A 25440-nucleotide genomic window follows, 5' to 3' on the forward strand; every position below is an offset into this window, starting at 1 on the left:
CTGTAATTTCTGTCAGAGGTACCTCTACCAGATATTGAATCAGGGTAAGTTATTTGTATATTTATAATTCAGATGATCAGTTGACAAAGTAGAAGTAGTGAATTTTATAGCATTGCTTTACAGGATAAGCCCCAGCTCCTCTGTGAGCCTGTCTTAGATAAGGTGTTAAGAAAATGGATCGATTGATGAATTTTGTTTTCATTTTGACTATAAATTATAAAGTGTTTTGTGTAGATAAATGACAAAAACTCTTAGTTAAATACATTATGATTAAATTTCTTAGCACAATAAAATGTCAATTACTGTAGGTTAAAACATTTAACCCTGACATGTGCATAACATTACTGTAAAATGCTTTTAATACATTTTCAGTCACCACAGTTGATAACTTGTTAACAAGCTAACTTAAAATAATATTTCATGAGTAATTTCAAATTTCATTATTATACTACTCTATTTTTGAACATTTCCATTTTAATGGGCTTGTCATGGAGTCCATAGGGTATCAGAATCTGACAGTATGATCTGTCATAGCCCATAATGTACAGAATATGCAAGAAGTGACATCACTCCCTTGAAACTTAGTGTAGAATTCTGCCATTAAAGAAAGCCATGTTTTATGGCACAGCAGAGTGCACTGCTGTCTAAAGAATGGTGTTGTGTCTACTCTGAGCCTGTAAATGACTGTGATCGAACCCTAGCAAACCCAATGAGCAAAACTAAACACACTACAAATGTATTAGAAAGTCATAGGGCCATAGTGGCCTGGAGCCAATCCTGGAAACCAATGGGTACAAGGCAGAACACTCTGGATGTGATGTAGTCTATAGCAAGAAACACACATGCACACTCTCACACCAGAGTGACACTATCTCTTTGGACTGTGGGAGGAAACCATAGTACCGTGCAAAAACAAACACGAACATGGAGAGAACATACAAACTCCACACAGATAGCACTCTGGGTCCAGAATTGAATCCAGGAACCCTAGTGATTCAAGACAGCAAAGCTAACCACTGTGCCACTATGCAGGAAATGGGTAAGCATTTTGACAAAAATATGTAATTTTACTTTGAGAATAAATTTCTCATCTTTTACATTATTTTCAGAAAACCAGGATTTAAGTTCAGTTTTATTTTAAAAATGTACAAGCAGGTGTGTGGCATGATCAGGGCAATTTTTGTTAAAACTAGTAGTGTCATCTAGCATTAGCCAGAATCTTTAAAACAATTTCTCTTCATTTCTAAGGAAATGTGTTGTCTGTTTGAGCATACAACACTGGAAGGGAAAACTTGTCCCATATCAATCCCATTCAATTCCAGACAAGTTCATTTTAGGTTCAAAACCATAGACAGTTTTATGACTCTCACAGGAAGTCAATAGTATCAACTTGAGAGGAGTCAGCTGTCAGTTATTATCAGTTGTTAATTGATAGCTGACTCCTCAAGCAGATACTGTACTGTTTGAGATAAGAAATCACAGTATTACACAATGTCGGTTTAGATAGTCCAAGTTTTGTGGACCAAGGCATCGTATGTTTTTAAGAGTGCAATAAAAAACTGCAAATAAGAGGACTATTCAGCACATTTTGCTCATTTGGTAGTTTAGTGGCTAAGTGAATCTAAAATTTCATTCAGCTGTTTATTAATTTCTAATTGTTACCACTACTACTGAGTGTGAAATGGCACCCTGAGATGAACTTATCATTATCCCCATTATCCCTTAAGATTTTGTGTACTTGTATCAGATTCTCTCTCTCTTCTCCTTTGTAACATTTAATGTACAGTAGGTTCTTCATCTGTATACTACTTCCCAGAGACAAGAAATCATTATTGACAGTATTTTATTCAGTATTTATTCACAGTATCCTAGATGTGGTTGTAGGTAGTGGGGGTTTTAATTTGCTGTAATACTCAGAACTTGTAACAGTAAATGGTGAGAGTACTTGATGACTTTTAAGAACCAATCAAATATAATCATATCACACAGATTCTAAATATAGAGCATACATATTATCGACATAAAACCAAAAACATGCAATAACAAACAACAAACTTATACAGTATTTGTGATACGAAAGCTGATTATTCACTCAGGGATTACAAAGATCAAAATTAATACCTTCAGAGTTAACATACATAGACTATAACGTGTTGTTGTCTACCTAATAGCTTCTATCAGTGTCATATAATTAAATCACATTAATTATATTAATTAATGTGATTTAATATGATTAATTAAGACACAAGTAAATATTCATTTACTATCATGAACTAAATGTGGTAATTATAATGTGAATAAATTAGAATATACTGTATATCATTAATATTGATCAGGAATAGCAACATGCCTAAAATGTATTCTTGCAGCACACCACTTCTCAGTGGTGAGATTATGGTTTTTGATTTGAGAATCAACCTCATGTGGGATCTTTGCATATATTGTACTTTCTGGAAATTTATTTCTACATTTAGTGTTATCTAATGTCTTTGCTTGTTTGAATTATTCCTATAATTTGGCACTTACCATAATTTCCATAATTTTACCAGTAACGAGACACTTAACAAGTAACAAAATACAAACTGGTTTGTTTGTAGTTTACTGGTTCACGTCTATCCCTCTTCTTGTGGATTAGTGTTACATTTGTGATTTTCTGAATCTTTCTACAGATTTGTGAATCTGTAGGTACTGCTCCCACTCTAAGTAGGAAACTACCATCAGATTTTGATTGTTTATTTATTTTTTAATGTCCTAATCCCTCTAGGACTTTAGTAAAAGTTAGGCTGAAATTACCCAGTATTGCTAGAGCTTGATCTATGACATGGGGCATGTTATTAACCTCTTCTATGGTAAATTTCATGGAGTAACAAAAGTTACTTGACTTATGGATATAATAATGTTTTTATTAGATAATGTGTGTTTTTTTTCTGTTTTGTGTGCACATCCACTCCCTAAAAAGGCTTCCTGCCACCCAAACAGTACAGTAGATGACAATCATCACAGATTGACTGGCATACTGTTTTCCTAGAAACCCATCAACTACCACACGGTCAGAAACATTAGATTAACATTACATTAGAAGTGTGGAAGTGCTCATCAACTGGGAATGGGACAGGAACAGAGGGATAGAGCAGAAGGTGAGATGGTGTCAGTTTTCCCATGCTACAGTAAAGGAGGTGAGTGAGGTCATGACCCCAACCCCACCCCCAGAAAATTGTTTTATCTCAGGAAAGAAAGCACCACAAATGTTACTTTCTGCAGCACATAGCGCATTGTTAATACTGCTCCTCATACAGTAACTCAGTGTTAATAAAAACTAAGAAACTCCAACTCTGTTCATACTGAAGGTAGGGCTGTGATTTCTTGTTACTGGTTGTTACATCCCAGTGTGTGGTCTTGTGTTTTTGTTGTTATGTTCCACACTTCTGACTTTGATTGTTCTCCCTCCCCCATTAGTCCATCATTACATCATTGTTTCCATATTACATCATCTTCAATCAGCTTCCCAACCAATCAGAACTCATCTTATTCACTATATAACATGGAGGATTTCAGATGGAAGGAGAATTTTTTTTACTTCGCTTTTTGGTTTTTGGTTCAGCTTCGTTTCGCTGTGTGTGTGTGTTCGTATAGCTTCGGCTTTTGTTGGTTTCTGTTAGTCTCCTTATACTTTTGTTTGTGTGTTTATCCTTGTTTTGCTATTACCTTGCCCTAACGTGTTATATGTTCAACCTTAGTGTTCTTTTGTACCCTGCTCCTGTTGACTGCTCTCGTTTTCCCTTATTTGTATTTCTAGTTCACTTGTGTATTTGTGTGAACTTTTGTGTATAGAGTTAGTTTAGGTTGTTGGGTACATTCTACACGCTTAGTTGATTTTGTATTAGTAACACTAGTTAGTACGGGTGAGCGCCGTTTGTCTTGTATGGCTTTGGGTAGTCAGTGAAGCTTAGCTAGGGTGTTTGAAGACGCCTGTTACGACCCCAGGTGTCTAGGGGTAAAGGGGTGTAACATTTAGGATAATTTTTGGAAGCAGGTGGGTTCTGGTTAGAAACTAGGAAGTGTGATAACAAGGGTCGGTGCAAAAGTGATGATTTTAAGTTGAACAAGTGACTGGTTTGTAATTGGACATAATGACACACAGGGTAAGGGAACTAGAGTGGTGCCAAAGAAAAGAAAATAACAAACAAAATGGAGCTGGCTAAGAAAGTGAGGGAAAGCTAACCTGAATACTAAAGAAAACCCAAAACACATGGTCTTCTGCGTCTTCAACACCCTAGCTAACCTCCACTGACTACCCAAAACCATACAAGACAAATGGCACTCACCCGTACTAAACTAGTGTGACTAATACAAGAATCAACTACATGTGTGCAAAGTGTACCCAACAACCTAAACTAACTCTATACACAAAAGTTCACACAAATACACAAGTGAACTTCAAATACAAAACTAGAGTAGACAAGTAACAGGGTACAAAAGAACACAGAGGTTGATACAATAACAAGTTTGGGCAAGGTAATGGGAAAATAAGGATAACACAAACAAAAGTACAAAGAAATGAACAGAAAACAACAAAACAACAAAGCCAAAACTATACGAAAACACACAGAGCAAACGAGCAAATGAGCAAACAAACGAAGCAAAGGCAGACAAAAGGCCCCTTCCCTCTGAAAACCTCCATGTTATATACTGAATAAGATGAACTCTGATTGGCTGAGAAGCTGATTGATGATGACATCATACTGAAACAGTGGTGTAATGATGGACCAATGGGGGAGGGAGAACAATCAAAGGTCAGCAGTGTGGAACATAACATCAAAAACACACATAGACCACAGACTGGGATGTAACAATGCCGAAGACCGTGTGTTTTGGGTTTTCTTTTGTAGTTAGGTCAGCTTCCCTCACTTTCTTAGCCAGTTCCATTTTGTTTGTTGTTTTCTTTTCTTTGGCACCACTCTACTTCCTTTTCACTGTGTGTTATTGTGTTCTATTACGTACCATTCACTTATTCACCTTAAAATAATCACTTTTGCACTAACCCTTGTTATCACACTTCCTAGTCCCTCACCAGAACCTACCTGCATCAAAAAAATTATCCTAAATATTACACCCCTTTACCCCTAGACACTTGGGGTCGTAACACTGGTGCAGCTATTTTACTGTGTTGGTCATAAATTTAGAAGGATATATTCAACTTCTTTGAAATAATAATTTAATTTCCTTGAAACTAAATATCCTTGCTGCCTCACATGCCGAAAGTGTATTTTCGCTAGATGCACATTCTTGAAAAACAGCAAACAAAAGGGTGGGATGTGTCTGGTGAGAGGAGTACAGTTTAAAATTGTTGGTCATTGTTTGATCTGTTCAGTTTTGCTAGTGTTTTAATTTGGTAATTTTAGCTAGGAAAAATTTGCTGTTGTTACTGGAACTCTATGTGGTTGAGTTTGAGGAGGCTGTGGAGGAGTTTTTCCCCAGGTTTTTCTTGATATCATCTTCTTTCCCTGGGTCTTTTTGCTTCCTCCAGAGTAACAGTAAGCAAGTAGACACTTGAACCCGATGGGCACCAATTTACAGTGCCTTGCAAAAGCAAGGGATCATGGGAGATAAGTAGATGTAACTGGCACTTTTTCAATGTATGCAGACTACCAGGTGTCATGGGAACTGGTTAGACTCGTTTTGGCTTACTGAATCTATAAAGCTTTTTAATGCAGAAAACTGCTCATTATAACTTTTTAAAATACGTACCTCAAAAGATGTGTTATCAACAATTTAAATACTATTGTAATTATAGTTCTGACTTGTATTAGCTGCAGTGCTTCATTCAAATCAAAACATTTTAATCTGGCCTCTGTTTTACACTCATACCCCGGTATAAAAACATTCAGTATACAGTACACATTTTCGCTAATCCGAACATGAAGAATTTGTACCTTGTAATTCATTATAAGAACAAAATTTCGCTAATCGGCTAACTCTCAAATCGGCTAATTCAGCACCACCAAACAGCTGTGTGTTTCTGCGCATGCGACGGGCATTGTGGTTAAGGATGCTGTGAGGCAGCAGTGCTTTGTTTACGATCACAGCGAAAACTTGTGAAAAAGTGTTTTTTTCTGTTTGTTTTATAGTTGTTGGTCATTATGGGGTCTTAAGAAAGAGAAAAAGATTCTTTGGCGTAAAAGTCAACAACAGTATGCACATTGTTCTAGCCGATCGCTTGGATAGCGATCTATTATGAAAGAATGAAAAATGTAAATACCCTGTATGATATCATTCATTATTTTACAGCTATGGTTAGTTTATTTGAGTAGAACTGCGTTGTTCACTAAGCTTGCTATAATGGTCTGTATGGTATTATAGCGCCATGCGCATGCAAGGCGGGCTGGGAACAGTGCCGGAGGGCAGGACTACTGGACTGTATATAGTGGGACAGATGCTGGGAGACAGCCTCTTCCCTTCTGTGTCTGTGTTAGTGTAGCTGCAACGCTGTAATCCCTGTCCCTGTGTGTATACCTTTCCCCTGTTCTGGTTACTAAATGTGTTGGTTAACCCCTTTTCCTGAGTCCTACACCAGCTCCATCCCATACCGAACTCCATGGTTGTTACAGTATCATATTTTTATGGTGGTTTTTGAATGAACTTGTCTTCGGTTTGGAACGGGGTGGAATTTTCCCTATAAGAAATAATGGAATTTTTATTTTCAATTTATGATCTCCTACCTTCTGAACAGATTTTCAGGAAGGAATTCGGTTCAGATACCTGCGTTTGAGTTTATTTAGATTCTCACTGAAAGCGTTTATTTGCTTTTACAACAAATACAGTATGACACTGCATGGTTTTAAAGCCATAACATTTTATATATATATAATATTTTTATAATCAAAATATATAAAATTATCTGTTTCCTAATTTTTACTTAAATTAGCATTAAGAATAAATATCAATAAATATTTTAATGCATATGTAAACCCAAAAAACCCACACCACATTTACAACATGCAATACAATAAATAAATAAATTGTTTTCATATGTTTGTCTAACTGAGTAATTTCACTTTATAATCAGCCCCAGGATGTCACGTTTGCTACAGCAGCTTTTCACTATGCAGATTTATATATGTTATTGCTACTTCTATTTTTAATGTTTAACGTGCATGTTTTCAGAATAACCACAGGTAAACAGCTTAGCTGACTGGTGCATTAGGGACAGGAAGAAGTGAGGTAGGAGCTTAATGAAGACCTTGGCTTTTATTTAGTTTATTATTTAGGTTGTGGTGTTTTTCTCTCAGTTTTTGTAAACAAAGTGCACTGTCTGAACCATAGAGCTTTGTGTTGTTTTTTTGTCAAACCAGCCAAAAGTAATACTTGAAATATTACCTGTCTAGACACAAGATAGCAGATCATTTACTTGCAGGATGCCAAAATACAAAAATATCAGGATTAAGAAGTGAGACACAAAGAGATTAAACATTGATTTTAATTTTGGTCATAACTTTTTATTCGTTAATCAGTCTTATATACCTATTCAATATTTATATGCCTAATGAATGTTAAAAGATAAGTAAATATATCACTAATATTGGTGCCAATCACTAATGAAGTTCTGAAATGGAGAGAATTGAGGGAACTCTGCAAAATCTTTGTGAAAGTAGACATTTCAGCATGGAACAATCTCCTTTTAAGAATTATACTCAACTTTATTTTAACAGTTAATCCATGAAATTGGACTCTGGTCCAAGTGAGGAGAAAATCAGTTTCTTCTTTCTGTAGCTACTACTATAGCTACTAAATATATTTAGACATGTTGATGAAAATTCAGCTGTATTAGTACCAGTGATAAAGCAAAACAATGAGACAGAATTCTGTTTATGTATGGACTCCCAATATAACCTAACATCTTGGAAAAAGTCTTGGACAGCAGTGTTGGTACATGTAGTTGTGCGGTTTATGTTGTCTGATAATTGATCTGTGATTGATTGTACTGTCATCAGGTGGTGTGGCTTCCCACACATTCTGCAGGTTTTTCACTGGTAAGCTTTTGGATGATTGGCTTTGACCTGCAGCTAAGATCATACCACCAAGATCATACCAAGATGATATTTCTTTGTAGACACAGAGGGTCCCATCATGGGCATTCATCATTAAGACTATTGTCCTGGTTTGACAGTCCCAGGATGTGCTGCTTATCAAGAAAGCCCATCTTACCTGCATTCCTGAATCAACAGGGCTATTCATTAGCCAGAGCGACAACCCTTATTAAAATTTAACACTTAATTCTGTCGTTTATTAATAAACATAGCTGCTACAAAGTTTTCTTTGTAGAAAGCAGGGCTTGAGAACTTGATCTTCTATGTTTCTGTTCATAGCAGTAACCTCTGTGTGTGGTTTATGTGCAATTTATTATGCTGTTAGTTCTGTTTAAACTTGCTTCTTGGTCATTTCTGTATTAAGCTGTACTAAAGAAAAAGAAACATATATGCCATGTAATGTTGGGGATTCCCTGACCCTAAAGGCTGAAATTATCATTAATATTTATAATTTGCAGGCATAGTAAGTTGGTGTCAGGACCTGATTTTTGTATTGATTTGATTACCTCCTCATTGTACAATATAAACTTCCAAATTTAACAATCAAATCAATCTTTAAAATCAAGTTTTAAGATATTCAAAATACATTTTTTTTATTGTTTCAAATGCAATCAATGTTGTTGATAGACATGTTTTATCCTGCTCTGCAATCAGCCTCTTTCAATATGAGACCTAATGACATTTGATATGGTTATTGACATATTTCCAGTACAGATTTAGAATGTTATTAATAGTACATCCTCTCACTGCCTAAACAGACTCTCGTAGTTGAAGACATTTCTACTTGCAGTGAGCAAAGTAGAATATTGATCCCCCAACATTCCTATAAAGGTATGAAACATTTTGATAATCTACTTACTTTGTTGAACAGCTTAGAATAATCTTTTCTCTTTATGGAAAATATATAAATTCAATAAAACAAATATATTTATTTGCTTATCTATTTAAATTTTAAATGTATGAGGTTTAAGGTTTAAAAAATAACTAAGATAGTTTGAAATTTCTAAGGTATAATGGAAGTATAGAAAGCTCATTAGGACCTAGCCAGTGGGATACATAAGATGTAAGATTGTTATGCACAAAGCAGTAATGCTTTCATTTTTGATAACCAATTTCCTTTGCAATAGACCATTAATGGCCATTATATGAAGATAAAAAAAAGCGTACAAACTTTTAATAATGCAAACAGTGATGAGTAATTTTATTTATTTTTGTGATGTTTTAATAGGCAAGAGCCAGATGAGAAAATGTAAAGCCTTTACATAAACATATTGTACTGGTGTCTTTCATTTCTGAGAACTTACAGGGATTTTAAGTCATCTTTAGCACATAGTGGCGTTTACTATATTTAAGCCTGCTTTCATCACATCAATGGATTTTTTGTGATTGCATATTTGGTCAAAATTTTAAAAATGTAGCAGTTTCTAATACCTATTTTAATACTTTCTAATGTGGTACTGCCTGCTACTGTGGTACTGATTGTCTGTTATTCATTCCACCAAAAAATACATCTTTGGGCACACAAATGTATAGTTTAGGAAATTTTTATATGTAGATCCTTTTACAAACTAAAAGGAAAATGTACTTGCGGTGTACTGTAAATTAAACTAAACAATATCAAAGAGCGCACTGTTTCACAGTGCTGGGGCTCTGAGTTCAATTTTGGGCATGGGGTGCTATCGGTGTGGAGTTTGTATGTTCTTCCTGTGTTCTTGTGAATTTCCTTTGGGTGCTCCTGTTTCCTCCTACAGTCGAAAAAACATATTGGTAGGTTAATTGGCTTCTGTGATTATTTTTATTGTTGTGAGTGTGTGCTTGTCTTTGTCTACCTTTAGATGAATTGGCATCCCTGCCTTGTGCCTGTTGTTTGCTGGGACAGGCTTCAGCTCCCCCAAGAATTTGAATTAGAAAAAGTGTTTAGAATGGATGGAATATCAGTTATGAGTCTTGTTATTGAGAATTGTTGTTGGCCTACTAAACAAAGCAATTTCTCTGAAATGTTAAAATGTTATTTACCCATCCATAATAACATGTTCATGTTGTATCTAATGTTTTAACAGGAACATTCTCTAGTGATACTCTGATACATTTTTCCAAAAAGGAAGTTTACTTTTTCTGTCTCTAAAATGCTCCTTGAATACATTTTGCTAGGCTTTTCTAAAGTTTTGTATTAGGAATTGTCACTCTTCTTACTAAATGTAGCAGCAATACGTTTACTTTTTTTAAATTTTTCCATATGTGCTTTATTATGATACTAAGGTTATTTGTGTCATGAGATACAGAATACAGGGTCTCTACAAAGTAATGCTTTTTGAAATGAAGTTAATTGAAAGGGAGCTCAATGTTGAATTTACAGTATATGTCATCCTTAATACCATTTTTTTCCAGAATGGAAGACCTTCAACAGTTTGATCAAGACTTTTACCACTCAGGTTTTAATATTGATGGACAAGATAACTATACCTATGATGCTTCAGGCCAGCATTATCAAAATGAGTAAGAACCAAGTTTACTTTAGTGCCCTTTTGTAAACAACAAGTATTTTATATATTTTACATTTTTTTCTCTAAATTGTTTTAGCTTGGTGTTCTAATTTGACAAAATACACATTTTAAAATTATTTTTTATTGATAGCTTAATTAGTTTAAGTTCAGTTTAGTTAGTTTAATTCAGTGTCTGCTAGTTTGTGTGTATGTTTGGCTCACGTAAGAGGCATAGATTGGAATGTACAGTATATATTCTGTACAATGTATTTTCTATGGCTAACTGTAAAATATAGTACATTGGACTGAATACATTCTTCAAATTTTATGCACTTCAAATTTATTTTAGTTTGATTAATTTCTTTATGTGAATCTACAATGCACACCTGAAGAAGGCTCCACTGCTAAAACACACAAAGCTCCCCACTCTAATTCTTTAAACTTACAACAGATCTTTAAATAAATTGATTGAGTTAATGTATTACAAGTAATGCAGATTGCTTGCCTCATGTCAAGCAATCTGCTTGACATTATATTCCAATCATGTCATACTGGAATATAAGCAATAAAGCACTCATAATTTCAGATTTTTTTCTAATGTATTATACAGTGGGTGTGGGACACCTTTACCAGGAGAGTATATGCACTCTGAAATGCCTTATACTGGACAGATTTTACAAGCCACAAAGCATGTGGGATCAACCTGTACTGGAACAGACACTTTTGACAATGAACCTCCATTACTTGAAGGTAAAAATATTTTAAGGTGTTTTTTAATTTATTTTCTTTTATTTTTTTCCAATAAATATCTACAGGAAAAGTTTCAAAATGTTATGCCCCAGGGCAGAATTTACTTACATTGCTTAAAGTTAGATTTCAAAAGGCTGTTGAGGAAGTTCCCAGTAAAATTTAAATTCTTAAATCATAGACATTGAACTCTCAAGGAAATAAGTGTGTATATGGACAGAAAATGTGTTAATAACTAGAAAACAACAAGTAGAGATAAGGAGGTGAATACTCTAAACAGGGTGAGTACTCACCCAATTAGAGTATTCCTCTCAGTAGGGTATTCTTACTGTACTGTATATCAATGGTTTATTCACATTTTCTAGATTTCTAGATCCTGGTTTATTCAATTTTTCTGAGGATACCAAAGTAGGAGAATGAGTGAACACAGTTGTAGGGACAAGGCCTATTATTTCACTTAAAGTTTTCTGATAATCTTTGTGTGCCTTGACCAACCAGTCCGTTGCCTCTCTGTGCAGGTTCACAGGAATGTGTCTAAAGAGGCTTCTCCGATAAGGGATATTGTAAAGCTGTATAAAGTCTAACAATATAATGATGTATAGCACAGATGGGTTCCAGCAAGTATCCAGTCTGTTTTTTTTCCCAGAACCACAGGCTAAACGTCACTATCCGTCACCCAAAGGAAGATCCACTGTAGCAGTAGATACAAATGAATAAAAGGCACAAATAGTGTCTTGTTGGAGAATTTAACTATTCTTCAATGATTGAAGCCTGGTTAGAATTAATTTGATGGATTTGTTGAATTGGGTAATTGGTCCTATCATGTGTAACACTTGTGCAAGCCTAGGGGAGGAGCTTAGGGTTTTTAAGTTCATCTTAGGGGGAAGGGAGAAAGTGAAGAGAGGAAGGAAGAAATCAGAAGGAGAGGTCAACTAGCCAGAGAAACCTGGAAGACTGCCTGAGCCACAGCTACATCTGCCCACAGACAAAAAACAGTATTCCAGTTTGTGTCATAGCAGGAAAACTTTGCCTGCCCTCCATAATTACACTTTTAAAATTAGAAGACCTTCTTCAGTCCTTTGCGAAGATAGTGTCTTTTTACATGACCACGGCAAAAGAAGTACGGACATTTCACAAATTAGGAGGGAATCTTTGAGGCTTGTAAGGGGACTGAGGTACCGCCATTAATGACCCAAGATTCACGGCCCCTTCCAGGATAGTCTAAGTATAACTGTGTTTAGTTTTCTGCAAAGCATGAGCTGTTCTAATTGTTTTGGAAAAGACTCCTACTGCCTTACTTGTTTCATGGTTGTTTTGAATATTGGATAATACTGTGTTTCTTTGCAATGAAATCTGTTTTGCCTTCTGAATTAATCCTGCCAAAATTTATAAACTTAGAGATACTTTTCTTTAACCAGCTTACCCCCGAAATCCTTATTAGCTGTAAGCCGATTTGGGCAGTAGTTATCGAGTCGGATTGCTACACCACCAACTGGGGATCTGTAGGGTGGGTACCAGAACCAAACCTGACAGCATCTCAGTCAATCAACTTGTGATGTCGTCCCATATAAACTGGAACACAAGTCCTTTTTCTCCAGTTAACCACTGACTTTTCCTACCATGTGACTGCAAGCAGTCTAAGTCAGGACCTAAACATTTCACCAAGACGCCAGACCAAGACAGTGAGTCTTAGGTGAGTAAAGTGCGCAATACTGTTCAAGATATTCTTCCTGAAACAGTAGAAATCTGTAAACCCGCTATTACTTTTGCCTCAACAAATTAGACAATTGGACTCTCTTTTTGTAGCCGTCCGGAATATTATGAACAAAGCTATAGCATATATGATTGAACTGGGTTCCCATTTTGTCTATATTGTGAACTCCAAAAAGACAAACTGTACAGTGACTTTTTTAAGATCAAAGTCAGCAGGGCACAATTTTGGCAGAGCTTTCTGAGGCCAGCACAAGCTCCTGGGCAATTCCAGAAAAACTGTTTCTCTCTCTTCTCCCAGCACAGAGAAGATGCCATGGACAACACAGCCAGCTTTTTATTAGTGCAAAGTTTAAACTCATCATGGATGTCTGGACAATGGATCTTTGAGTATTAAATTTAGTTTTTCACTTTATTGATGAAAGAACTATTATTACAAACGTGTTTGATGTTTAGCTCATTATAGTAAATGCATATTTACTTGTGTCTGAGAATATAAATATGATTTAGTTATATGAGACTGATAGAACCTATGAGGTGGACTGAGGTAGACTGTATGAGGTAGACAGTTTATGTGTAATTTCCTCTAAGTTATTAACTCTGAAGTTTGTAATCCCTGAGTGAACTATCACATTCCATGTTCACAGCAGATTGTTTCACAGATATATTCTATTGTGTTTGTTGTTATGCATGTTTTGGTCATATCAATAAATTGTATATTGTCTATTTAGAATTTGTGTGTGAGACTGTAAATTATTATGTTTGATTGGTTTCTAAAAGTTGTCAACTACTCTCAGAATTTACTGTTACAGTTTCTGATTTTTACAGCAATTACACCAATGTCCTACACTGTAATAACAGCACAAATTAAATTCAAATAGATTTAAATAGAATTCAGGACTAGGCAATCCCTGTACAGATTTCATTTGATGTAAGTGTAGAAAATTATGTGCAGGTAGCAAAAACATAATTATAAATACAAAATAATGTACTTAAGTGGACTTAAGTGGTTATGTTAATATATAAATTACACTTTCCAAAAAAATGGGAAAGTAATAAAAAAGCAAACAAAATATTAAGATATGTAGTTAAATGCATATAATTTAAATTGAGTTATTATATGATAAAATTTTACAATGTGCTCTTAAGAGCCCATTTTGAATATTTTGTACACTTTTGGTCACCATATAACAAGGTTGCCTCTTACAGAATTCAATTCTTACAATTACAGTATTCCTATGAAGAGTAATCATATGCATTCCAGGGCTTAAAGAAATTACTTACACTGAAAAGCAAAAATGTAAAGTTTTGAACAGAGTTTACTTGGAAATCTGATCTGAGTATTTAAAATCCTCACAGGATTCTTCATAATCAGCAGTAAAAACAGTCAACCGACTAAAATGATACAACATGGAAGGACATTTAAAACCAAAACATGAGACACTTTTTTCACCCTCTGGGAGAGAGGGAGACATAGAGACAGACAGTACTGGTGAATTTATGGTTTGGTGCTGACATTGGTTGAGAAAGGGAAAAAAACACAGAGGCAATACTGATGAGGCAGTACAGACTTTGCTTATGCGAAGAGTTGTGGAAGTAGGAAATGAGATACCCAACTGTGTTGTTGAAGCTAATAATCATTGTTAAGGTAGCATTTTAGAAAACATTCTGTCATTGATTCTTTTCCAAAGTATTTGAATCTGTTTTGTATGGAATCTGTACTGCTTATTCCAAGGTTCCAATATAAACAGAAACCACAAGATTTTCACTTGTACTTCCTAGCAGCCACAACAGGATGATGTCAATCAACGTTCTGGCCTATATAATTACACATTCCATCAGTTACACATTTTTTTTCACAGGGTCAAGATCTTGGGGTTGGTGTGGGAAAAGAAGGTGGTAGTCTCTGTCATGTTTCTCAAGCCAGTCAATCTTGCCTATTGCTATCTGTTGCTGAAATATCTAATAGTGTGACTAGTAATGATAAAATCTAATTAAATCTGTTTAAATTGAATGTTCACCTGATGCCAAAATCAATGTTAAATTTGTGAAGTCTTACAATTGCTGAAGCATTTCCTAAGGCATTTTGATATTTTTTTCCTGAGACATTTCTTTAGAATTAAATTAAGATTTAAAATATATTTCTTTTGATTCATATTTCTACATTTATTTTTCTCTAAATGTGTTTTTTTGCAGAGCTAGGTATTAACTTTGAAAATATTTGGCAAAAGACATTAACGGTTCTAAATCCGTTTAAGCCGGCAGATGGCAGGATCATGAATGAGACTGACCTCACTGGGCCAGTGGTATTTTGTGTAGCACTTGGAGCAACTCTGCTACTGGTAAGTTTATATTTGTCTTCTGACAGTGGCTTTGTTTCGAATTACTGAATTTCGGATACTACATCATATGACTATTCTGTCATTGATTTGAAAATGACACAATGGAATTGCATGATCCAAAGGGAAAGTGTCTGCCAAACACACACAGTAGTATGTGTACAACTGTTGGTATTAAGACATTCCTTACAATTAAAATGCCTGAAGTGTCACTGCAATCCATGTTTTGTGAATGCCAATGTCTAGAGAAACCATTCAATACATTTACAGGATGGTGTGCCTCATCTGTAAAACTGCTGCTAAGATCACAATATGCCAGAACATGGACAGAAGTTCAAACTATTTTGCATTGGTTTCATCCTTGCTTGTAAGAATATAGGTAGAATAATGGTAGAAAATAAAAGAACAGCAACAGTAGCAATACAGACCTCTAATAAATTCTTGGCAAAACTGTACTGTACAGATGGAACAATTTAACTATGAGAGGTGCAAGACATTCTTTTGTAGTAGTGTAGACATTTTTTCTTGTTTTTCTTCCATGTCTACTAGTAGATGAAGCTGATGATGAAGCTGACATTTTGTACATGCCAATACTCTGGAGGTCTAGGTAGTGTTTGTAGCCCTTCAGAACTTGAAGTCCTACATACAGTAAATTAAATTACCATAACACCATGTGGGATGTTCACCATGTATAGTAGGTATACCTGTCTATCATTTCTACATGCAGCATTAGAACAGATAGTAAGATTCCAGTTGCTCATTTCCCCATGCTCCACTTGAGTCTCTACAAATTAAATGAATTTATGGAACTAATTTATATGCTTACAGATGTTCTACCACAGAAAACAACATATATGCTTAAGAACACTCTAAGTTCCAATTCAGTAGAACAGCAAATTTTTGCCTTGTAGCAATTTCAGGGAGGAGGCTTCTCAAATGAACCATGGAAAGTAAATAAAATCCTTGAGTAATGAAATGGATCAGATACAGATGCAGCCATTCAAAGTACGTGGCACAGACACGTACCGCAGGTAATTAGCTACAGCCTTGCGCATCGTGACACAAAATACTGCAGTACGTGATTGGTTGACCGACAGGGGCACTCGTGGTGGGTTGGTCGGTCGTAGAAAGATTTAAATGTCTTTACTGTGCCTGTTTTAATATTGAATATTTATATGGAATTTTACCACTGAAGGGAAATCTTAGTAGCTGAGCATAAAAAGAATAGGAGCATACTGTAACGCGTGTGAAGGCCATAAACGATATTAATTTTGGAACATAAACATACAGTATATGGCTGGTCTCGGTACTTTAAAGAAAAAATACACACCAGTATTCCATTTCTCCCTAAACATTTTAAGCATCGAAGTCTTTAACTAACGTGATACTGGAGTCAACAAGCATACTTTTAGAATTTGATTAAAAGGGAATATAATATGGAATCGCGTATCTAAAGAAATTAATAACGACATAATTATATTCATGTACCGCAACACAAGAATAGTACATGCTGTACATTGTCTGTTGATAATGTTTCTGTAGGGCTTTTTCAACACTCCTCATGTGACCTTGCCAGTGGCGCTGTGGGTTAGGTTCCCGATTCACACATCACACTTTTGAATCCAGCCGGTGCCATGACCATGACTTTTTTTTTTTAACAAACATTTCTTTGAAAAAATAAAACTTTTCCCTGGGTCAGAGATTAAATAAAACTTCACTCGCACCAAACAAATTTATATTTCTAAATATCACAACATGATCGAATTTAAGTCATTTTAATAACAATGAATAGTCACCTGTGCGTTACAATATAAACAGTTATATTGATTTAAATTGCGTTTTGATTTAAATCGCAAACGCATGTTTAAATATATGTGTTTTTTGATTCACATTCAGACAAATGCAACATAAATTGATATCTTTGTCTTCTAAGTATCTTAATAAACTTTCAGCATAACTTTCTCCCCGTTTAGATTTATTTTTCTTGGGATCTTGGGATCAAACGTGGAAAAATTAGATTGTAATCGTTTTTATTTTTTAAATACATTTTAGGAAAGTGTAATCTATACTAAAAAGCTGTACACCACCTGCTATAAAGATACATATTGTAATACTTTCGGGTTCGGATAGGACGGACACAAGAACTCAGACTTGCGGAGTTAAAGCAAGTTAAAGCCTTGATTTTATATATCACCTTTAAAAGTGGCATCTCAAAGCAATACAGTAGATGTAAAAACAGGTCAATGAAAAAAAGAATGTGGACCAGGGCAATACTTTGAGTTTACAGCTTGTCCAAGGTCATTCATTATTAATACTATTAGTAATATCTTCGTTAAAGACTTTGATGGCGACAGCTCAAACATGAGAGGTTGAGCTTTATTAGCTCCACCTTGCTGAAATTCAGGATACTATTATTTTACTTGAGGTACTATACGAGAATTTACGGTAACCTGCGGTAGACTGCGTAAAGCGCACCGCAATATAATGCGGTATCGCCTGCTCGTTTTGAATGGCTGCATCTGTATATTGTAGCATTCTTTTTCTTTCAAAGCAGTTTGGCCTTGTGATAATGGAAGCAGCAAAAAGCAGGTTACAATTATCACAGATACAGTACTTGTACTTACTACCTTTAATAATTATTGTGTATATGCTAGTCACAGAGTGAGATGCCCCATGAGGCACCACAAATTCAAAATGTCCATTTCCACCTCCCCTTAATTGGGGTAAAGGGGGGACAAAGGCAAAAGACTGTGAGGAGGGGAAAAAAGGTCAAGGGAGTAGTCCAGTCAGTCCAGCTCAGATGTTGTAACAGATATAGTACAGTACATAAAATAGTATTTGTAGTTAATAGGTAAACACAGGAATGTTCTCTGCTGTCTGTCTCTCCATCAACTACAGTTGAAGAACAAATTACAAATTAGGATTGAGTAGGAAATGAAAGAATTAAAATAAACCACAGTGCTAGGTATAATTTGGAGGTACATTAGTTATTTTCTTTGTTGTTTGGCACAGCTCTGACAAAAGAGTAATAAAAGCAGAGTCACAATTTTTGATAGACAAATATTTATTAATGATACAATGAAACTAGTCAACATTAAACAAAAATACCAGTTAAATGTTCACCATATATAAAACTGTACGTCTACAATGCTTGCGTCCTACAGATCCAGAAACACAGAATTCTACACCTGTAATCTGGACACTATGAAATACCTAAATAGGCCGAGAAAAATACCCTGTGTCCTAAAAATATAATACAACCCAAGCATAATCTCCCTTCCTACAACATGAATGCCTACAAGTGGACTGGTATCTACAGTACTTTCCTATTCTAAAGATGCATCACCAAATTAGGATAGAATGTTTGTGGCCTGAGGACTACACTGTATGGGACGTCAGAAATTACAAGGATAAATAGGACAGCAAACTCTCTGAAACAAAATTCACTTTATCTAAAGCTTGTGTTTAATTGCAACAGATATAGATTGGTTTTCAAATATTGTCAATTTGGGATAGGACAGGTGTATTGAAATTATCTCTGCTTTGAATTTTACATGATTATTAAGCATGAGAGTTCATAATGAGATATAGTTTCATTTCAGATATTGAACCAAAACCTGTGCTCAAACCAGGTACCATTCCTACCATTTTTACCCATAAAACACAACCGATGAAAACAGAACACAGTGAGAGGGTGATATCAGTGCTTCACAGAAAAAAAAAGAAAATCTGTCTTCAAGATTTAAGTGATCCTTTTCATAATAATTATGTTTAAGACCTAAGTTAAGATGTGCATTAAATATGGTTTTATGACTAAGAACAATATTTCTATTGGATTAAAAGTAATGTATTCAACAAGCCTGATTGTGTACAATGTAATAAAAGATTTTTAATGTCACCAGATGTTTTGTTGCCTCGTTCTGAATCTCAGACGATGATGGCATTATGACACTACGCATACCTGGAAATTGAATCTATTTTGTAATGAAAATTGGAGGTTTTACGTTACCATGTTACTTTGTACTTTCATTGAGGTTTGAAATGCACTCATCAATGCTGATTCTTTTTAACCCCAAAATGTAAAAATAGCATTGCAGTTCCCCTTTAAATCAATGCATAACTATCCATCCAGCTCCTCTACCATATGGTTAAATCGAGACTCACACTGACACAAACAAGTACACACTCACCCAGGGCCAATTTATCCAGAAGCCAATTAAACTAATTATGTTTTTGAACTGTAAGAGGAAACTGGAGCACTTGGAGGAAACCCACATGAACATGGGGAGAACATACAAACTCCACACACTGTTTGCAAAGGAGCAATGCTAACCACTGAATCAATATGCTGCCCCCTTAAAACTTTATCCATCAATCCATTTTTAACTGCTTCTTCCAATTCAGGGTTGCGGGGGAGCAGGAGCCTATCCTGGCAAGCAAAGATCACATAGTATGGTACACCCCGGATAGGACACAAGTACATCATGATACGCTGTGGCCAGTAAACAGGATGAGACTGGAAATAGAACTCTCCAAACAGAGCAGCTCAATAACTGAGACCGAAGCAGTGATGCTACAAGACTTTGTTACTTTGCCATTCAGGGTTAATGAACACAGGCAGTTGCGACAGCCTGCTGAATTTGGTGCGTGTAGTGGTGTTAAGCTTCTTGTGCAAATGTGACCAGTCTCGAAGGAGACTGAGGACTAAGACAAACACAGGCATGCACACAGTCACACCTAGGCTAATGAACCTACCAGTATTCTTATATGTATGGACTGTGAGAGGAAACCAGAATGCCCGAAGAAAACCCATGTGAACACAGGGAGAACATAGAAACTCCATACAGGTAGCACCACAGGTGTGGAATTGAACCCTGAGCCCCAGCTTTGCGAGGCTGCAATGCAAACCCTTGTGTCATCATGCCTTCCAAATCCTTATCATGTGAATTATAATTCAAAATATAAATGTAATACAGTATGTTGTAATTACAAATAATAAAATAAAAAAGGAACTGAATATACTTAAAAGGGCACATGTGGGCACAATAATGTGTAAAATAACACAAACACCTACTGTAGCTGAATGGACAGACATACAGTTCTTGAAGGAGATCTGTGAGATAGGCACACAGTTGTTAGCTAGTGGAGAATTTATGCATTTTCAGTAGTTTTCCAGAACTCTATATGAGCAAGGATTGTCCTGCAGTTTGAGAAGGTAGTTACTCAATATGGAAACTATGCATGAGTGAGTTCCACAGATAGTGAGGGAAGGCTATACATTCTATATTTACATACTTTAAATATAAAAGTGGGCACTGTATGCAATTTGCAGGTGAGAGGAATTGTATTACTAAATGAAGGTAATATATTAATTTCTTTTTTTTTCCACAGGCAGGCAAAGCTCACTTTGGGTATGTGTATGGCATTAGTGCCTTGGGATGCCTTGGAATGTACACACTTTTGAACTTGATGAGTGTGACAGAAGTCTCTTATGGCTGTGTGGCCAGTGTTCTAGGTTACTGCCTTCTCCCAATGGTCAGCCTATCCAGCTTTGCCGTGTTCTTCTCCTTACAGTGAGTATTATCTGTTTATTGCATTATGCATTATGGGTTATATTTACACAGTCATTAGAAAAGCAGTGTTTTCAATTTTTTAAATACCAATAAAAATTGGAAGCTTATAGTAATTGTATTCCACATATATCCCTCTTGTTTTCAGAAGACCAAATTTTCAATGGAAGCATTTTATATTGTTACTGTTAAGAGCTTTGTTTTTACTTTCCAAAGGTAAAAAAAAACATACAGTAATAGCGTTTTGATTTAATATGCAATTTCATTTAATAAAACTCAAGTTCCTCACATTAAGAAAAAAAATCCTGCATTAGGCTGTGATAATTTTTATGAAGATTTATGTAATTTTTACGAAAAATGTTACTAAGAAAAACTTCCTAAATATCAATTTGTTTGGCAATAAACTTCTCATAATTGTCCTGTAAATCTTTTGATAATCTTTCTTATGCTTTTTTAGTATGCCACCTGAATCCTGACAAAATAAAAATCATAAAGAGAGACGTTTACAATTAAAGGTATAAAGAACAGAGGTTAATTCCTTACTGAAAAGTGGATTAAAAATACACTGTTTCAGCCATGAAACCACCTCCCATATGGCACCAGGGCCATGTCCAAAACTGCAGAAACAATTGTGTTTTCTTTCTTATTTTTAGGAATCAGCATTTACTTGTTCCTATAAAAATATGCATGAGTAAAGACAATTTAAGCCTTCCTGTTTCAAGTATTGTACTTTGTTGCTTAGTATTGTTTATAAACTAGTGTCCTCTGCTTTAAAATCTTTCTCCCCCAATACACATTATTTACAAAAAATGCAAAAAATGCAGTTTTATCACATAGAAGTCAAGTATCTCAAAACCATAAAATGTTGCTTCTTTTTGTATTTTCTTGTACTTTTGTCAAATTATATTTATAATGTGTTTAGTAAGATTATGAGACTAAGCATGTGTATGTATTTTTTTTCCAGAGGTATTCTTGGGACTATTTTTGCCCTTGTGATAATTCTTTGGTGCAGTGTGTCAGCTTCAAAAATTTTAATTTGCACTTTGGCAATGGAAGGACAGCAACTGCTTATTGCTTATCCCTGTGCCTTACTGTATGGAGTGTTTGCACTTTTGACAGTCTTCTGAAGTTTTCCATTGTTTAAAAAGCATCAAAGCCTCAGGTAAATACCATATACATGTATATATATATAACAAATTCCTTGTTCAAGTTGTATTGAAATGTTTATTTACTCATTTAGGTAGTTTTCAAAAATGTTTGCAACTTGATTGCGTATTTTTAACATTTACACTGCACTGCAAAGGTACATATTTGATGTATGGATATAGATCAGCATCATTACTTTCCATTAAATGGTAACATTTCTGCTTCCAAAATAGACACTTAAATATTCTATCACCTAATAAAGTGATTTGTTATTGGCATAAATATTTTTTAACAATTTTGAAGAATGTTCATAATCACTGTTTTGAATGAATGTGAAGAAAGTTCTGCAAATGGAGAGCTCCTAATGGTTTTTGTTTGTTGATTTTGAAGGTGGTCACCGGATACTGTGTTTGGGAGGAAAAAGAAAGTATTATTCTAATGCTAATTGCAGTCCTGGTATCATTAGCATCAAAAATGAAAAAATAGAAGATCAGTCTACAGAAGATCAGTAGCAGAAGAGGCTGCCACGATCCTACCTAGCCTACAGTCTTTAGCCCTAGACAGCACCACCTAATATCAACCTATCACTTTTATAGTTAAATGTATTTACAGTACATTGCCAGATTACCTTAATGCATTTTTTTTATCAGAACTGTCAACTGACATTGCACCAATTTATTAAAATAACTGATAAGTTAACTGTGATATGGGAACCTTCAGCTTATAGTCTCATCTCAATGTGCATATTTGCTAAGGAAGCTTACTAACAGCCTGATTGAGTATCCACACCGGCCTTGACATTTCAACAAAAAAAAGTTTTTTATAATCCCCCCAACCATCCATCATTTTTTAAACCGCTTTATCCAATACAGGGTTGCAGGGGAGCCAGAACCTATAATGGCAAACAATGGGTGCACCCCAATTGGATACACCCTGTTTGGAGACACCAGTCCATCACAGGACACACACAGATACAAACATAGACATGCCCACACTCAGACCAGGGTACATTTCCCCAGAAGTCAATTAACCTACCAGTATGTCTTTGGAACGAGGGAGGAAACTGGAGCACCTGGATGAAATGCACGTGAAGACAGGAAGAACTTACAAACTCCACGCAAATACCAAACCAGGAATTTAACCCTGGGCCCCAGCACTGCAATGCTAACCAATGTGCTACCATGCTGCCCCTCCCCCCTCCAACCAAGCATATCTAAATCGGATTCCATCAGCTGTAGTAACAAATTGAACAAAGTTTAATGTATTTTATTTTTCCTTATATTATGCACATTATGCTTTATATGCATAGTTATAAATAGTTGCAAGTTTAGGACATTTTGGATCCATCTTAAAATGAAAACATAAGAAGTTAATATTTTTAATATATATAAATATATTATGTTTTTGTGTTAATGCAATTCAAATAAACAGTTATATTCACACAGCTGTGTATAATGTATATGTTATCATGTTTTTTATCCACCATATGTATTCCTTGTAACAGGTACCAAGTTGTCATATGCTCCTTCTGTTACTTGCAAAATGTGTCTTCTGTGTAGAGTTACATAAAAAAATAGAAGTGGGTGGTTGATTTAAGGAGAAGCTTTATTCTAAATTTCAGGTGAAGTGTTGAATGCACTATCTGTAAATACATAGATTAGAAAAGATTTGATTCTTGAGTGCTGGTGGAATGTGTGAATCACGTTTTAGGATAAAATTTATGTTTTCCTGGTATACTGTAGGATTCTTTAAATCCCTGGTATATAAGTCTTGTATCCCTGTGAAAGGATACTGAAAAAAAAAGGTCATGGTAATCATTGTCACAAGAAGATTGGAATCACGTATCTAAAGAAATTAATAACGATATAATTATATTCATGTACTACAACACAATAGTACACGCTGTACAATGTCTGTTGATACTGTTTGTGTAGGGCTGTTTCACCACTCCTCATGTGACCTTACGGGTGGTACTGCGGTCTAAGTGCCCAACTTCTGAACCACAAGTTGGGTGTTCAAATCCAGCCGGCGCCATGACTTTTCTTTTAACAAACATTTCTTTAAAAAAATAAAATAGTAATGTTATGGACAATTAATTGATTTTTTATATTTCTAAATATCACAACATGTTTGAATTTAAGTCATTTTTTAATAACAATGAATAGTTGTAAATTGTAAATACGACGTTTACATTGGCGTTATTAATTTTTCTCTTGAGTGTATGGAGGATTGTCAGTTGTCACTGAGAGCAGACCCCCCCCTCTTAGGCTGCGCAAATGATCTTTTAGATTTTTATAGAGAAATGGAGGCTGTACAGTATGCGTTACAATATAAACATTTATATTGATTTAAATCGCATTTTGATTTAAATCGCAAAAGCGTGTTTAATCAAATGTATTTTTTGATTCACAATCAGACAAATGCAACATAAATTGTTATCTTTGTCTTCTAAGTATCTTAATAAACTTTCAGCATAGCTTTCTCCCCGTTTAGATTTATTTTTCTTGGGATTTTGGGATCAAACGTGGAAAGATTAGATTGTAATCTTTTTTATTTTTTAAATACATTTTAGAAAAGTGTAATCTATACTAAAAAGCTGTATTTATTTAATACCACTCGATACATATATTAATGGAGTTTAGTTGATACTGTTTAAACTTTTAATTATTTTAAATTGTATTACAGCATTGTACACATGCTTAAAAGAGAAGAGAGAAAACGCAAGCCTTCTTCAGGTGTGAGGGTCTTCTGCTCAGAATGAAACGCTAAAATGTAATGTAGGCTCTGAATGGGTTCAATTATGATTTGGGCTTGATTGAGGTCGCTGCCTTTCATCTAAAATCCTGCTTGAATCCTTCTAAACTAAAAATTAGACACAAGAAGAGAAGAGGCTCTCTGATTTTTTTTTTTAATTTCTCTTTTTTTCTTGGAAAAACATCTTACCCGCTGCAATCCGGGCACAGAAGGATTAAAAGAAGTCAGACAGGCAGGGGGGAGAGTGTTCTAAATAAAGAGGTATCCAGGTAACAGTGAAACGGGCGGACAGTCTGGGGAGATCGCCCATTTTCCATGTAAATAGTTCCCTGGTTCTGCACCCCTTGCGTGTCTCTCTCGCTCTCTCTCGGGCTGGCGGGCTTGTCTTGTGTATCTCTCTCGTCTGGGCATGGGAGTGCTGCTGGAAGGTGTTGACTGAAACACCTGATCATCAGCTCGAAAGATTTCAGTGCTTTGTGTATATTCTAATGGCAGTGGGGGCAGGGTGTGTGGGAACAGGTTTGGTTGAAATTAATAATGCCAATGTAAATGTCGTATTTACAATTTGTTGATAATAGAAATGTTAAGTTCTCTAAAGCTTTGT

General features: G+C 35.3%; 1 protein-coding gene across 1 annotated transcript; it reads left to right on the forward strand.

Moving 5' to 3' along the window:
* The first annotated feature begins 8835 nt into the window (after nt 1–8835).
* Nucleotides 8836–23521, forward strand: LOC148840767 (protein YIPF5). The gene is made up of 7 exons (XM_088923743.1): nt 8836–8918; nt 10476–10583; nt 11181–11320; nt 15224–15369; nt 20758–20939; nt 21901–22098; nt 22473–23521. The coding sequence occupies exons 2-6, from the start codon at nt 10477–10479 to the stop codon at nt 22061–22063; spliced, it is 738 nt and encodes a 245-aa protein (XP_088779869.1). The 5' UTR covers nt 8836–8918; nt 10476; the 3' UTR covers nt 22064–22098; nt 22473–23521.
* Nucleotides 23522–25440: the final 1919 nt, after the last annotated feature.

Source organism: Atractosteus spatula, chromosome 1, assembly GCF_055471065.1.
Source record: "Atractosteus spatula isolate fAtrSpa1 chromosome 1, fAtrSpa1.hap1, whole genome shotgun sequence".
In the NCBI taxonomy this organism is placed as follows: Eukaryota; Metazoa; Chordata; class Actinopteri; order Semionotiformes; family Lepisosteidae; genus Atractosteus; species Atractosteus spatula.